The sequence below is a fragment of the Strongylocentrotus purpuratus genome, unplaced genomic scaffold, assembly GCF_000002235.5.
Source record: "Strongylocentrotus purpuratus isolate Spur 01 unplaced genomic scaffold, Spur_5.0 spur5_scaffold_6, whole genome shotgun sequence".
NCBI classification, from domain to species: domain Eukaryota; kingdom Metazoa; phylum Echinodermata; class Echinoidea; order Camarodonta; family Strongylocentrotidae; genus Strongylocentrotus; species Strongylocentrotus purpuratus.
This window is the reverse complement of record NW_022145612.1, coordinates 1,162,599-1,178,708: the sequence shown is the minus strand read 5'-3', so window position 1 is coordinate 1,178,708 and position 16,110 is coordinate 1,162,599. Positions and strand designations below refer to the sequence as shown.

The following is a 16,110-nucleotide window of genomic DNA, read 5'->3' as shown; positions in this document are numbered from 1 at the left end:
TAATTTATCAAGAACCTTGGCATTACTACCTTACTCACACATTGATACTTGTATAACCTACCTGTGAGCCTTGGTCTGAACTTGTGGCCAATGTTATCTGCTCTGTAGATTCATCAAGAAACGTGTCTTGTAAAACAGATCCACTTCCAAGAGGGACAGTCTCATAGACGTAGCCAAATGAGCTATTCACAATATTAACCTGGAAAAACAAGCAAATTAGAATGATAAAATATATCAATTAAAATAATATTCTACAAGTGTGCATGCCCATACATCAAGAACATAATCATATCAATTACTTTCTTCATCAAAATTCTGTACCGTATTATGCTGGATAAAAAAAGGTTAAAAAAGGGTAAATAAATTTGTAAATTTTTACAACTAAAACACAATGTACATGTAGTCTATCAATCAACTTAATATCTATTGATAAACAATCAATCCTCGATGTCTTTTCTGGGTAGTCTTTTCCAGCTATTACTACGATGGGGGCACAGGTGTGTCTTGAAAGAAGAGTGCCATATTACATATTCATCCATCTTCACGATGTTGGCTGGTATTTTGACCAATTTCAAGTCCCTCCTGTAGTCCCCAATTAGAGCTGGATATGCACTATTATCTTTGGAATTTAAGTCCATATTACGGTATAGTTTTTTGTGTTGCTCTAGATAATATTTCACTCCTTGTGCCACTTTGTGATTTTCATCTTATTTCGTTCTCTTTTCTAATTGAGAAGCCAGCTCCTCCTCTTTGAATGTGCTCAGTAAAAGGGGAGTGAAAATATTACTTGTATTCAGATACTTTTCATATTCCCAATCTTATGTAAAGTCAAAACAAGGCCTCCTGAATAAATTTATAATTTTGTTATCTGTCCAGTTAATACCTTAGGACTGTGGTTATCCTTCACCTGTATGCATATGTTCACTAACCTTATGTAGGTATCCTTGTGTATCTCCCATGAATGCCACATTATGTTGTCTCTCTATGGTTATCACAATGGAGGTGGGTATCACATCAGGAATGGTGAAGATGGGTGAGGCAGAGAGGGGAACTGTACCACTGGCATACCGGTATTGAGTCGCAGGAGGTTCATCCCCATCTCTAAAATAAGCTGTACACTGTGCTGTATCTGGTGGAGTGTATGTGTCAGGAAACTGCCAAAAGAGCATATACGGAGAGATAATGGCAATGACAGTGTCACAATGGAGGGAGAAAGATACAGGTAATTTTGATGTGTCAGAAAGGGGAACCATTCCACTGGTATCCCAATATAGAGAAGCATTACTCTTCTTCCTAATAGGCTGTATATGGACTATATAAATATAGAATGAAAGCTTAAAATAATGGCCAGCTGTCTTCCTATGACAGGTGAGGTGGACGTATATGTACCCCATGAAGAAAAGTGGTGCTGGGTTAGGCAGAGAGGGGAATCATTCCACTAGCATACTGGTAGAGATTCATATCAAGCCATCATCTTCGTCATAAACTGTACACCGGACTGAATCCGGTGAGGTGAAAGCCAATTGTCAGCAAAAAAAGATGGAGAATATTTATAACACTTTATACGCGCGTAAACTTTAATAAATCATCTCCAACGACAGTCCTAACATGGTGCCTGTGACCGCGCCGTTTGTCCTACCAGTTTCGTTTGTCCGTCGGACATAATATGCGGGTTTTCTGCTCGCACGGATCGTCCGTGACTCGCACGGATCGTCCGAGGGACAATCCGTGCGGTTTGCTATCCGCACATTTTGTCCCCCATTGTTTTACGTGTATATTTGATAAAAGGAAGCAACTCGGCAAATCAATGTATTTAGACTCATTGTAAATCATGTGGTTGACATTTTTTCTAGAAATTACATAATAATAACTCTACAATTTTGTTAAAGCAAATGGGCCAGTCCTTTTGAAAGTAGAAGGGAATATTTTCTTTAGAACCTTTATTTTATGAAGGCATACTCGTGATATCGGCCCCACAACTGTTGTAATCGATTATACTTTTGTACGTGGCTTCGTACATCAACCAACTCACTACTAGTATATACTCTTCGTAGAGGCCCCGCTCCAAGTATTTGGGGGCGTTTCGAGGTTTAATGAAGGAGTTAAATGGGAAATAAAAGTGATTAAAAATAGGGTTGAAAGTGAGTGGGGGAGGCTAGAGTATTTAAGATAAGGTAGAGCGTAGCACAAATTGGCGGATGCCCCGGGGGTAGGGGCATTTAATTACGGTCAGATGAGCATATTTTAATACCTTATTCATGACACTGGCAGGTCACTACTTGGCGTATGGTCCAAGGGGCGGAGTCCCCGGAAGCGCAGGGGTTTTAGGCATTAAAATTAAGGTCAGATTAGCATCCAGGGGCCAGCCTTAGGTCCCAAGGTGGGGTCCAGGGGGCAGAGCCCCCGGAAGCTCAGGGGTATGGGCATTTAATTACGGTCACATGACACATTAATTTCTTCAACTGCTTAAAATTAAGGCTACAAATGCTTTGTTACTGTAGAGCTGTAGTGTGAACAGGCTACTTAGTAATTCATATTTATAGATTGGTGCACATCATTATGCTTGATCATCCTCTCCTATCTGTTTGTTGTCATTCTTCTGTTAGTCATCCTTTATTTGCTACCTATGATATTTGAATATTCATGATTTCCTTTTATTATATAAATAAACATGTAAATACCTATATATGCAAAATAAACCCTGGAGGTTTAAAGTTGTAAAGCCCAGGGCAGTTCAACACACGCAATCATGAAATAAGGGTGTCTTTATCGAAGTGTCACTGTAAATTTAGAAGCACGCCCTGTGCCTACTCGCTCAGGCCACCCTACATTCAGGGGCGTCGCTAAAGGGGGGGGGGTGTCAGGTTGAAGCCGGTGGGATTTTTTTTTATGTCGGTCGGCCAGCAATTTTTTTCCCTTCGAACTGTCACTTTTTATCGGACAAAGAAACATTTTTGAAAATGAAGACAATGATTTAGAGTCGGTACAATGAATCGTCTTCTTTTCATAATAATTTAATGAAACGTCGAAGCTCCCGCGCTTCGCGCGAGAGGGGGAAAACTGAATTCAGACAATTAGGGTTAAGAGTAGAGAACGGTATACAACAAATCGTCTTCTTTCTTTAATAATTTAATGAAACGTCTAAGCTTCCGCGCTTCGCGTGGGACGGGGAAACTGAATTCAGACAAGGATTAAGAGTCGAGAACGGTACAACAAATCGTCTTCTTTTCATAATAATTTAATGTAACGTCGAAGCTCCCGCGCTTCGCGCGAGAGGGGGAAAACTGAATTCAGACAATTAGGGTTAAGAGTAGAGAACGGTATACAACAAATCGTCTTCTTTCTTTAATAATTTAATGAAACGTCTAAGCTTCCGCGCTTCGCGTGGGACGGGGAAACTGAATTCAGACAAGGATTAAGAGTCGAGAACGGTACAACAAATCGTCTTCTTTTCATAATAATTTAATGAAACGTCTAAGCTACCGCGCTTTGCGCGGGAGGCCTTTCACCCACCCCCTACCCCACCTAGGGAGCGCTTTGCGTGCTCTTTAAGCGATTCGCTTGCTCAATACCGCCCCTCCCTTAAATAAGATCCTACCTACGCGCCTGCATTAAAATATATAGCTATGATGCTTACTAAGTTCTCGAAATAATTTGTATATTTATGTCGTCGACGAAAATAGGGTTACATTTGTAGATATTTGGACATTTAAATTCGTCGATAATTGGTGGCTCGTTTTGTCGGTAATCGTTGGCCTCTATACCCCCCCCCCCCCCCCCACTGAAAAGGTGTAGCGACGCCCCTGACGACACATCAGGCCTATACTTGCGTTTTGTGAGAGGCTCAAGTATCCGGGCCAGCTATTTATAGTTGAGTAATTTTTGAAGAAAAACAAACGAGCACTCGCTCTCCAATCGTATAGATTATTTTGGAATTTCGAATTTAATCAAATATGTTTTTTTCCTTTTAACACAATGATTGTTTTTGTGACTCAATTCAGGCCTGACTAAATATAATTTTTTTCGTAAGGCAACAGACAAGTAATTTAGTCATGTACCTGATTAACATTTGAAGATTTCCTACACTAATGACCAGTGGCGGATCCAGGGGGGGCCCGGGGGGCCCGGCCCCCCCCCCCTTGAGAAAAAAATCATGCAAAATCACGCGATTTTTACCTTTTTTGGGGTTGGGCTTTTTCGAGGACCAAAAAAAAAATTGTGCTAACTACCCCCCCCCCCCCCCTCCTCCACTGAGCGACTTTTCGGTTGGCTGAGTCGTTGCGATTTTTTTGGGGGGACTCCAAGAAAAAAAAAAAAAAAAAAATTCCGCTTACCCCCCCCCCCCCCCCCCCCCCAATGACCATCAATATACACATTTTGCTATCTCATTTTCATAATACATACATGTATATACGAAGTAAATAAGACAACCGTATATGAGACAAGAATAAATTGAATTCTCGCTCATACGGCTTCATCTTATCTTATATTCAGTTAATGTATTCCCATGTTTTTGTTTAATTTATTTTGTAGTTGATTTTTATTATTATCTAAACCATGCATATATTGTGTTAAATGTTTAATAATCCGATATTGTACAGTTCTAATTGTAATTTATGTAATTTTTTAATTTGTGCTGTTTTTATAATCAGGGCTCTGTGGAAGACCAGGTTTTTATTTTTGTATACTGAACAGACTACCCTGAATAAAGAAGTGAAATAAATAAATAAATAAATAAATAAAATCAGGAATTGATGAATTTATTCAATTTGTTCAATCAACAGCATCATAGAAATGCAGTGCGCCAAATGCAAAGACGCAGCGTCAAAAAGCAACGAGCTAAATGTTAAGCGCGAAGCGAAAAAATAACAATCTGCAATGCACATCAGACAATCCTGGACAGTGTAAACATAGATGAACTCTGGGACGATTTCGTGATGAGATCGGAGACAAGGAGAAAGATTTTCGGACATTAGTATGACTTATAAAATAGTTCTCTAGTTGTTATGTTGTTTCCGTTCACCCTTTTCAAAATTCACGTCATTGTATCTTTATTTTTGTTTTTTTCACTCATTTTATTTCCTGATATTTCCTAAAAGTTTTTCATTTTTGGAGAAAGATTATTATGTCACAATTTATTTGTAACACAAATTATTTTCAGTGGGGAAACTGAATTCAGACAAGGATTAATATAGAGAACAGTACAACGAATCGTCTTCTTTCTCTAATAATTCAGTGAAAAGGGCAAAGCTGTTGGCAGTTGGGGGGCAACTGAATTCAGACGTGGATTAAGCGTAATGATCAAATGAAACGTCAAAGTACACGATACAACGAAGCGTCTTCTTTTACGAATAATTTAATGAAACGTAAAAGCTTCCGCGCTAAGCGCGGAATGGGCGAAAATGAATACAGACAAGGATTAAGATTAATAATTTATTGAAACGTTAAAGCTTTCGCGCTTCGCGCGGTAGGGGAGAAACTGAGTTCATGAAGGACACGATACAACAAATCGTCTTCTTTCACTAATGTGAAAGCTTCCGCGCTTCGTGCAGGAATGGGCGAAAATGAATTCAGACAAGGATTAAGAGACGAGAATGGTACATAGGATCGTCTTCTTTCTTTAATCATCTAATGAAACACCAGAGCTTCCGCGCTACGCGCGGGGAAGGGGGAATTTGATTAAAACATTAAGGATTAAGAGTCGAGAATGGTACATCGAATCGTCTTCTTTCTTTAATAATCTGATGAAACGTCAGAGCTTCCGCGCTACGCGCGGAGGAAGGGGAACTTGATTCAAACAAGGATTTAGAGTCGAGAACGGTCCAACGAATCGTCTTCGTTCTCTTATAATTTAGTAAGGGTACAAATCGGGACAAATTGCAACTGATCTCCCCTACCTTTCTTCTTCCTCCCCCCTTTCCCTTCCCTTACTTTGCTCTCTCTCTCTCATTTAAGTTTGCTGAGGGAGGCAGGGGCCTTTCGCCCCCTCCCCCTCTCCCCGATCCACACGATGTTGGTGGGATTAATCGCAACCGATCTCTGCCTCTTTTCACCCTTTTCTTTTCTTCTTTCTCTTTTGTATTCCATTTTGGCTCTCCTCTTTCCCTTTCCATTCTTTCTCTCTTTTTTGGCGGGGAGGGTGTGGGGGTGGTCGGGGAGGGGGGGGGGGCAGAGGCAAAGGTCTTTCTCCGCGATCCACATCTTGTTTGCAGGAAAATTGCAACTGATATCCCTTCTTTTCTTTTCTTCTTTTGTTTCTTTCCCTTTCCTTCCTTCTCTCTTGTTTTTGCGGGGGGGGGGGGAGGCAACAGCATGGGCGGCAAGGCCCTGTCGGACCCCTTTTTCTTTTCTTCTTCCTTTCCTCTTCTCTCTTCTTTCCCTTTCCCTTCTTTTCCTTCCTTCTCTCTCTCTCTCTCTCTCTCTCTCTCTCTCTCTCTATTTGTTTGCTGAGGGGCCAGGGGAGGGCAGGCGAAGGCCTTTCGCCCCCGATCCACACCGCGTTGGTGGGAAAAATCACAATTGATCTCCGTACCTTTCTTTTCTTTCCATTCCCCTTCTCTTCTTTTCTCTCTCTTTTAAATTTGCTGTTGAAGGGGGGAGACAAGGGCCATTTGCCCCCCCCCCCCCCCCGATCCCCAACTTGTTGGCGGGAAAACTGCAACTGATATCCCCCTTCTTTTCTTTTCTTCCCTTTATCTCGTCTTTTCCCTTTTTTCTTTCCCTTCTCTTCCTTCTCTCTTTCTTTTTTGCTGGGGGGGGGGGGCAACAGCCTGGGAGGTAAAGCCCTTTCGCCCCCCCCTCCCGATCTTCTTCTTTTCCCTTTTTCTTCTTCTTCTTCCTTTCCCTTTGTCTCTTCTTTCCCTTTCCCTTATTTTCCTTCCTTCTCTCTCTCTCTCTCTCTCTCTCTCTCTCTCTCTCTCTCTCTCTCTTTTGCTGGGGGGGGGGGGGGGGTGGCGAAGGCCTTTCGCCCCCGATCTCCTTTGTTCCCCCTTTTCTTTTCTTCTTCCTCTTCTTCCTTTCCCTTACTCTCCGCTTTACCTTCTCTCTCTCTCTCTCTCTCTCTCTCTCTCTCTCTCTCTCTCATTTTTTGTTGGCGGTTGGGGGTCAAGGCCCTCCCCCCCCCCCTTGATCCGCGCTGGGAAGACCTGTAGTGTCATCTGGCAAAGCTAAATATCGGTTATCCAGTCGTTTCATTCATTAAGTATATTTATACTTGTAATAAATATGTATACGTGTGGACTAGAGTACGGACATTCGGTGCGGCAGGCGGACTATTGGTGCGAGACCTCTTCCGCACAGATTGTCCGTCGGACATTTGAGGCGCGCACGGAATGTCCGACACGGACATTCTGCGCGGATAAAATCCGCACCGATCGTCCGCTCTCGATCGATCTCTAATAGGCGGACGATCGGTGCAGGTAACATTCTACGCGGTCACACCCTCTCTATGGAGATGGGGATCATGACAGAAGAGGTGATTATGGTTTAGGCAAGGAGAGAAAATGTAATCAATTTACTCTCCTGTGTAATGTTGTATTTTGCAATTAGAGAGCATTTTCACAGATTTCGTGATTGGTTGTATGTAACATGTCAATATGAGCGAGCGATGACTGTCTAAACTTGTATTATGAGGGGTCTGGGTTTACAATGTATTATTGTAAAAATGTCTGTGTCAATATCATCAGTGAAAAATATTTGTATACAAAATAAATTACCTAATCTAGTTAGTTGTGCACTAATCAGAGCCTGGCAGAAGTAGAGCTTCGGGATACTTAATTTATTTATTTATTTATTCCGTTTTATTTTAACAGGGTAGCCCCGTCAGTAATCAAAGTACTGTTTTCCAGGGGGCCCTGTAATATTGGAGATACTGCTCCAATACTAGACAAAAACAGTTTTACATTTTCTCAATTCGATTTTCAATTTACTTGCAACAGAGAGAAATCTTTCTTCTTATTTGAATCAGAAACTGAAAGGGATATTATTTGCGGTTCTAGGACCCCTGGACATTCATCCCCGGATAACAACCCCAGTCAACTACCGCCTTAGTCGGTTTGTGGGGATCGCGCAATCACTAAGGATCGCGCCATCACTCGGCTTAACGTTTATAGTATAAAAAAATATCAATATAGGGTCCAGAACTAGACTACTACCGCCTTGGACAACTACCCCCTAGGGCAACCACCCGCTACGACGAATACCTCCCCCCCCCCCCCTGGGACAACTATCCTAGACATCTACCCCCTAGGACTACTACCCCCTAAGACAACCACCCGGACAACTACCCCCAGAAAACTACCCCTAGGACAACTACCCCCGGACAACTACCCCTCAGACAACTACCCCCTATGACACCCGGACAACTATCCTAGGGGGTAGTTGTCCTAGGGGGTAGTCGTCCCATGGGGTAGTCGTCCTAGAGGGCGGTTGCTCTAGGGGGTAGTTGTCCTAAGGGGTAGTTGGCTGGGGGTGGTTATCCGGGAGGGTGGATGTTAAGGGGTTAGGTGTCCGGATACGATTATTCGCATATACATTACATCAGTCTTACTTGTACGCCTGAATACTTGGTCTAATAATTTTGCCCATACAAATCAGTAGTAATCAAAATCTCTTAAAAATATAAGCTTGATGATTACCCTTTCACATTTCAGAATGGGGTTTTTCAACTTGATGTATAACTTTAGTACATCCCAACATAATACTACACAGATTAATAAATATATAATATTCACTCAATATCCTATTGAAAACAAGAATTCAATATCCTATTTCATCTTGTATCTACACAAGTACATATACATCCGTATTTTAACGTATGAATATAAGATTTGCTTCGTTTATGTAGCCTTAAATTGACGTTGATTTTATGCGGGGGCTCCAAGAAAGAATAGACCGGCGTTATTATGTTTAGATAGTGTAAGGCGAGTCAGGTCAAATCAATCCAATCTATTAAATCATATTATGTTATATAAAATCAAATCAGATCAAATCAGAACAAATCAAATCAAATCAAATCAAATTACATTAACTCAATGGAAGTTAAATTAAGGATGCACAGGAAAACTACAGCAAACTCTGATAATCCTTATACTTCGAACATTAATTGACTTACTGAGTAACAAAAGCTGTCTTGAAGGTAGTCGTTTGTTGTTCCTAACTCGTTATTGTCTCCCTGGATACATCCCAAGACAGCATCTTCAAAGCTCTGCTGGACATTACTCATCTTATAGATACAAAGGGCAGATGAACTCTCCCTTGTGAATACAGCATACAGAAGGTCATCGGTACTCTCAATACTGAATGAGTCAGCTAGCTGGGATCCTGCTGGTCCGATATGAGCAGACTGGATCACATTGTGAGATCCACACTGTAGTTCTATCTCTGTGTAGGATGCGAAACTACTATCTAATGAATTACGACACAGTCGCCCCAAGTATACAGAATCTCCCCTTGAAATGAAATAGTAGAGATATTCCATGTAAGTGATCAAATGTTTACAAATGTTCTGTGTGGTAGAAGATTCCGGTGTTAATGTCTGTTGTACAATTCCCAGGTCCACAAGACTGCGCTTTGAGACAGATCGTAAGCTCAGAGATGCATCACTGATCCCTGTAAATAAGTACAATCCACCATCTACAGTACCCTCGCCATTCCTTACAAAGTCAGCACCTAAAACAACAGCTCCAACAGTGGGTACATCTGATGTTGTCACAACAAGCTGATTAGTGGAAGGCTCATGTCTCACTACATCATGTGATATATTAGTCAGGCTTCTTGTCTCACAGAAACCATCACAGCCACCGCATGTGATGAGCTTATCCTTAGGTGATGGAGCTACAAGAAGAAGTTTGATATTATTTATATTATCTTCATTTGGTAAAGGGCATTGTCCAGTATCCACAGAGTATTTGAGAGTCAGGTCTGAGTTGAGTTGATAGAGTCTCTGCCGTGCTCCTATATAGACATCTCCAGTGATGTTGTTGATGGTGATGTGGTTGAATGGTAGGGTGGGGTCAGGACTGGTAAAGGATGATACCAGGTAGGAGGAGAGAGGAGCTGAGTAGATCGATGGAATGATAAGAAGCAAGCAGAAGAGCACGGCGCCCAGCTTCAAAACATCTACTGGTGGCATGATCGTCTCTTTTATTCGATCCTTGGTAGTTCGAGATGATGAACCTAAGAGATGTTAAATGGAAGATTACCAGATGATGAGTTTTATTTCAAAGTTACATTGACTTAGAGCGCGTATTTAAGAGTTTTATTGAGTTTATATTTGAGTGTATATCAAAGAGTTAATTATGATATTTGTGAGTGGTATGATGTTTAATGATAAGTTGTGTAAGGATGGAGATTGAAAAACGAACATTATCGTAAAACTTTTGAAAATAATTTAAGTCAATTTCAATATATAGCCTCATCCGCCATCATCTTTTGAAACGTGCGAACTTTACAATGGCACATTGCAAATTCCGAACTTGATTTCCATAGGATATAGATGTACAATGGGGTATTGAAAATCCCTTGAGTTGATTTTTCGAAAGAAGTCGCTAGCGCGTGTGCAATGTTATTTTGCCAAAATATTCTTATGTAAACCTACCAATAATAACTTTAATCAACAATAAAACATCAAATCAAGAATAAATAAATATAAAACCCCATAAACATGTTCCTTACCTAATAAGTATCCGATGCCGTTTGTTGTGAATGTAATATACTCTATAGTGTATAGGATTATATCGAACAAGGAAGTAATGTGTCCAAACAATTTTTGTCGGAAATTATTGCAATAGAATTGCAAGCTTCGTTGCACCCTTAGTAAACACAATGGCACAGTTCAAAGGTTCGATGTTTAAATAAATATTGAGGTGGGTTTAAACTTGAACAACTGGAGCAGTAATAACGAATTAAAAAATGGAGAATACATCTTGTAATTACTCACGTAATCACATTCACGTTTTGAGTGCTTTACCTCTTCATTGCCGTTTGTTGTGAATGTAATGTACTTTATAAACTTTCTTTATAATAAAATGTAATGCTAATATAATTTTTTTAAATAATTTCACAGTTCATGATTGCATTATGTGAATGACCTTTGATAGTTTTATCGATTTTCTGCATTTCTGAATGTTTCTTGTCATCTCCCCTCAACTGTATAATAATAAGGACCCCCTTTTCTGTCTCTTACTCTCTTTCCCCCTACATCTCTCTGTCTCTCTCTCTCGTTCTTTCTTTCTCTCTTTCTCTCTCTTTCTCATCACTCTAACTCTCCCTCTCTACACCTCTCCCTTTCTCTTTTTTTTTAAACAAAAATTTGAATTTGATCAATGAATTTTTATGAAATGTCTTTATGTTTGATTTTTGATTTATGTCATATTTTGTGTCATTTGAATTTGAATTCCAATATATCTTTGTGAAATGGATCACAATTGAGCCTTTTGCTGCGATGATCTTTTTTTGATAACCCATTTCTTTCCATACAGTGTACAGAAATATACCGAACGAGGAAGTATTATTTTTTTTAAATTGTCAGAAAACTTCCCGTTAACATTATTGTTGCGAGTACTTTACCTCTTCGATGTCGTTTGTTGTGAATGTAATGTACTATACAGTGTGTAGAAATATATCGAACGAGGAAGTATTAAAAAAAAATTTTGTCGGAAAACTTTCTGAAGCATTATTGCATTAATATTGCAAGCTTCATTGCACGCTTAGTAAACACTATGGCACAGGTCAAAGGTTCGATAATTCAATTAATGTTGAGGAGGGATCAAACTTGAACAAATCGAGCAGTGATAACGAATTTAAAAAAAGAAAGAATACAGTTTGTAAGACAGCTTGTAGTCACTCACGTAATTATGTTGTGCGTACTTTAAATGCGTGCTTAGCCTATCTTATCTACAAAGTGGAGGGTTGGCAAGTGGCGGATCCAGGGGGAGGGGGTGTAAAAACACGTAATTTTTACCTTTTTCGGAGATCGGGGGGGGGGGAGGTGCGATTTTCCAAATTTTCGAGGGCCAAACAAAAAATTAGTGCTCACTACGGTACCCCACAGCACAACGCACTTTTGCTATTTTCCCGGTGTTCTTCTTCTTCACCATTTCCAGGCAATATACGTGTTTTCTTAAATAAAGATCTACTTATGCTTCCCTACATACGGAAAGTGCCCTTCGATCAACTCTTTGGAAACATTTTATTTTTTCCATACAATGGACAAAGAAATGTACGAAATAATAGGAATGAGTGTTTTTTAAACAAAGTGAATATAGTTCAGAGACCTATGATTCAAGGCTAATCATGTGATGTCACGAAAATTTATTAGCTATCACTTTCGTGTCTTATCGGAGTAATATATATCCCACCGAAATCTTTGGTAATACGAACAGAAATCGGAAGCAGACGTCTGAATGGCGAGTCAAATTTGTAGGAATGTCGTATAAGTAAGGATCGCATATGATTCCGATATGTTCATTTGAGCCAAACTCATGACCCCATACCAAAACTTTGTATTACCTCTAATGTTATCACCCATGAGTGATCTTCACCTGCGCCACTGAAATTTACACTGATGTAATCCCAATACAATATCGGCCTAGTATATGGTTATGATTAATGGTACTTAAAACGGGTTTACAGAAGTGCAGGTTCATGCATGGATGCAAATTAAATGCCATTCCATCTGTATCATTCAGACAAGATGGTCTCCTCGTACTTTAGTAGTATGCTTCCCCGCACAATCTCAAAACCAAATCGTTCTGTAAATGACACTTTATAGTTATCTTTCATATTCTTCAAATGACTCAAAATCAGAGTTCATGCCAAAGGAGTCATACATGGATGTATACGTGTCCCAGAAAAGAACGAACCACGAAAACAAACGAAAATTATCAGGAAATAATGAGCTGTGTGAAATAGTTTGTTGCTCTAATTCATAAAGTAGTAGTGATATGCTTTTAAATGAAACTTTGATTGATTTAGTCCATGCCCGCTTCACAAAGCAACATTCTTTTGAAAATGCATATCAAAATCCACTAGTGCCAGATTTTGGCCAGTGAAAATGTCAGTATCACTTGCAAATATGACTTGCAAAAGGGGCTTAGTAACATTGTTCAGATGAGAGAACATGGTGCTAAGGTAGTGAGTTCAATGCTAGATGTACAATCTGATAACTTTTTGTTAGTGAAAACAGGCCATTAATAATTGTTAATGATACAAATTGGGAAAAAATGATCTGATCGATTCCTAAATTCTCCCATCCACATGTTTATAATTAAATTAAATTTTAGGCGAATATATATCGTCACAAAGCAATGAATTTGCTCTATATACTATTCCAAACGTGTTGAAGGATTTTAAAAAGCCTGCTTTATTTCTTATTTTAATGGAGAAAAAAATGGTTGCTAAAATTCAAAAATGGTCGAGAGAATTTACTATCAGAGAGTGTCGCACATTGACGCCTTCAAAGAAAGCCATAAATATCTTTGTGGTTTGAGATTTTTTTTTCTCAGGATTTTTAAGGGCTTGTAGAGTAAAAGGAATATAATAAGTAACGGTTCATTAAAAAATTAGGCAGTTTTTTTTATCAACCTTCAACGATGTTACCGGGTCACTTCAAGTGATGATTATGCAAGAATTCCATTGAATGACGATTTGTAGTAAAATAAGCAGTAACAGAAAATAGGGGCAAATACTTATTTCGGACAGGGGCGTACACCCTCAGATTTCTCGCAAATTATTGAATAACCCTCGAGCACAGATCTATCCCCTTCTTTTTCCTCACATGTCAATACCTTTACTATCTTTAATTTTCTGCTGGCATTATTTTTGCCCTCGTTATTAAAAGAAACACATGAAAACAATATTCTCATTGTACTTAAAATTGTGCGTTATGTTCGGTCATGATCGCCGTCATGTTTTTTTTTTAAATAAAAATCGTTTTCTTTTCTAATAAGAAATTTGTATTGTTAAACATAATTGGATTATTCTTTTCTTCAAAATTCCTACAACCTTCCAACTCTTCCCAAGCTTTTGTCATTTTAAATGCAATCTCGGGTACGTGTACCACCCCATAGTCCTCCCTCCCCACACACACACAAACACCAAACACACATCCAGTTTACCTCCTCACAATCATATTCATTTCTAATTCCGCGCATTTATGTATTCGACAACCTGTTTAGCATCTTTTCCTGCTCTATAACATCCGTATTGGTTGTCTGTAATATCCTCCTTGGTATCTTTAATAGCTTGACTTTTTTTCTATGAACACAGTGAAAATTTACGTTTAAGTGTGTAAAGTATATAAGCTAGGCAAGAGTTTGAGTCGACAACACATGGAACAATGAGTACCCATAAACAATCACCTGGAATCTCTTGAATAAAGAGAGGTTGAGTTGGTTCAACAAACCCAGAAACCAAATTAAGAACATATTATCATCAAGTACACATAATACTTCGTACACAAAAGCAAGAAAAGTGATTAGACATGGAATTTATTCAATAGCAATGCGTAGCAGAATCTCACTTTAAAAAAAAATATATGTCTTCAATAAAAAAAAAAAATAATTACATACAAAAATTGATATTTACAACTCGAATACTAACCATTGAAGATTATTCAGCAGGGAAAAAATGTTGTTTTTCTTTAAAATGATCAATCAAAATAGTACATGTAATGTAATTTTTCAATAGTACTTAGAAAGTTGTATACAAACATATTTGTCTTGAATGCATAGGAAGTCCTTTTCAAATAGAAAGTAAGATAATGTCCTTATCAGAAAGTGCATAAATGATTACAATTGACAATAAATCCTTTTTCTTTTCTGAACCTACCGGGAAATGAATATTCACATTTACAGAATTAGCCATTTTCTGTTAAAAAATATCCCATGTTATTGATACAATGTAGAGTTTAAGGGAAATCCAACCTTGATATCAAACAACTAAAGATAAGAGGAGAGGAGAAAAATAGACTGGTGAAAGTTTGAATGAAATCAGACATAAAATGGTGATTTTTTTAAAGATGTCATCAGTATAAGTATAGACTTTTCAAATAAGATGAATCAGTAACGTCTCTGTAATGTATAGTGGCAGACAACTTTACCCCTTTGTTCCAACAAACAAAATGTGTAAGATTTCATTCTTTTTCAAAAATGTATGACTCAGGAGGTTATTTCTCTTCAGGGGACCTATAATAATATGCTATCGATAATATATTTTGGGTAATGCTCCAAGGTTAAAGGCACTCAGGACAAAAACTAAAATTAATGACATTTTTTAACACTACACGGGAGAATTAACCACAAAGCAAATTGCTAATTTGCGATTCGTAGAGACTTTGTGTTCTCATACATTTATAACTTTCTTATTATTGGTCAGATTCATTTCAAACTTTCGCCATTCTGTTTATCTTATTATTCTGCTTTCACACAATTGAATTTATTACAAGGGTTAGATTGTCGTTTGAAGGAATGGGTAATGCAATGCACATTTTCTAGACTCAACAATTGCTACATGAAGTGAAAATGAACATTATTTGATTTATACTACAATCTATATTCACATTTCAATCCTACCACGACTCTGCTTTCTTTCTTATCCTTTACAAAACATGATAGGTCGAATTATCTTTAGCTCACAGTAAAAAAAAAGTGTTTATGATTACAAATAATAGGGATCGTAAAGAAACGACATTTAAGACAGACTACATCTTTAATATTCACTAGGTTCATAGACATAATAGTGTATGTGGACATGAAAATATATATATCATCCTTTAAGGTGTTTTCCAAGTTTCTAACTATTCCAAATTAAAAGGTACTACTTTAAATGAATTCATTGCTGCATATGATATCATGGACAAATTTGGCATCATTTATAGTTGACAATAGCTTCATACATTAATAAGCAATACAGAATAATGTCATGTTTATTCAAGGAAAGATACCAGATTCATATATAATATTCTGAGTACACAATGTTACTGATTATAATGAGCATCACCTTATGGTGCATATACCACCCAGCCTAAAAGATCAAGGTGCCTACAACTTATCCCTCATGTGCAGAAAGAGCAGCTACTCTATATAAAGAAACATTAGAATCAGGGGCTGT

At 38.5% G+C, this 16,110-nt stretch overlaps 1 protein-coding gene across 1 annotated transcript in view; it reads right to left on the bottom strand.

Annotated features, from left to right (window-relative positions):
- The window catches only part of LOC100889038 (plexin-B1), a 41,574-nt gene extending 31,442 nt beyond the window's left edge, over window positions 1–10,132 (bottom strand). Inside the window, exons 1-3 of the mRNA XM_030972626.1 lie at window positions 9,113–10,132; window positions 930–1,154; window positions 62–199 (exon numbers count right to left, since the gene is read on the bottom strand). Of these exons, the coding sequence (XP_030828486.1) occupies window positions 62–199; window positions 930–1,154; window positions 9,113–10,132 (1,383 nt within the window). The remainder of the gene's footprint in view (window positions 1–61; window positions 200–929; window positions 1,155–9,112) is intronic.
- Between the last annotated feature and the right edge of the window lie 5,978 nt (window positions 10,133–16,110).